The sequence below is a fragment of the Penaeus monodon genome, chromosome 34 (assembly GCF_015228065.2).
Source record: "Penaeus monodon isolate SGIC_2016 chromosome 34, NSTDA_Pmon_1, whole genome shotgun sequence".
In the NCBI taxonomy this organism is placed as follows: Eukaryota; Metazoa; Arthropoda; class Malacostraca; order Decapoda; family Penaeidae; genus Penaeus; species Penaeus monodon.
The window spans coordinates 7,992,839-7,993,111 of NC_051419.1; the positions used below are offsets into that span (position 1 = coordinate 7,992,839).

At 42.1% G+C, this 273-nt stretch overlaps 1 protein-coding gene across 1 annotated transcript in view; it reads right to left on the reverse strand.

Moving 5' to 3' along the window:
* Positions 1-273, reverse strand: part of LOC119594805 (glutamate receptor ionotropic, delta-1-like) — a gene marked incomplete in the record, with an annotated part of 12,585 nt that overhangs the window by 7,736 nt on the left and 4,576 nt on the right. The window contains 1 exon segment of the mRNA XM_037943895.1: positions 98-201. Coding sequence (XP_037799823.1) covers positions 98-201 — 104 coding nt within the window.

Consider the following 273-nt stretch of genomic DNA (forward strand, 5'->3'; position numbering starts at 1 on the left):
CCGAATGATTTGAAGCGGGAAGGTACATATATACGAAAAACACAAGTCATAAACAATAATCACACAAACAGATTCCAATTTATCTCCATCTACTTACGAGAAATTGAGATTACTTTGAAAATACTGAACGACTTCGATAAAAGAACCAGACACGGTCAGCTCTCCGTCCGCATCCCAGGTGAGAATGGTTGCCGGACGCCACTTGGTGCAGTAAGGGAGAGGGAGTTGATGCCGTTAGTGTGTCGGCGCTTTTAATATCATTACTATCATCAT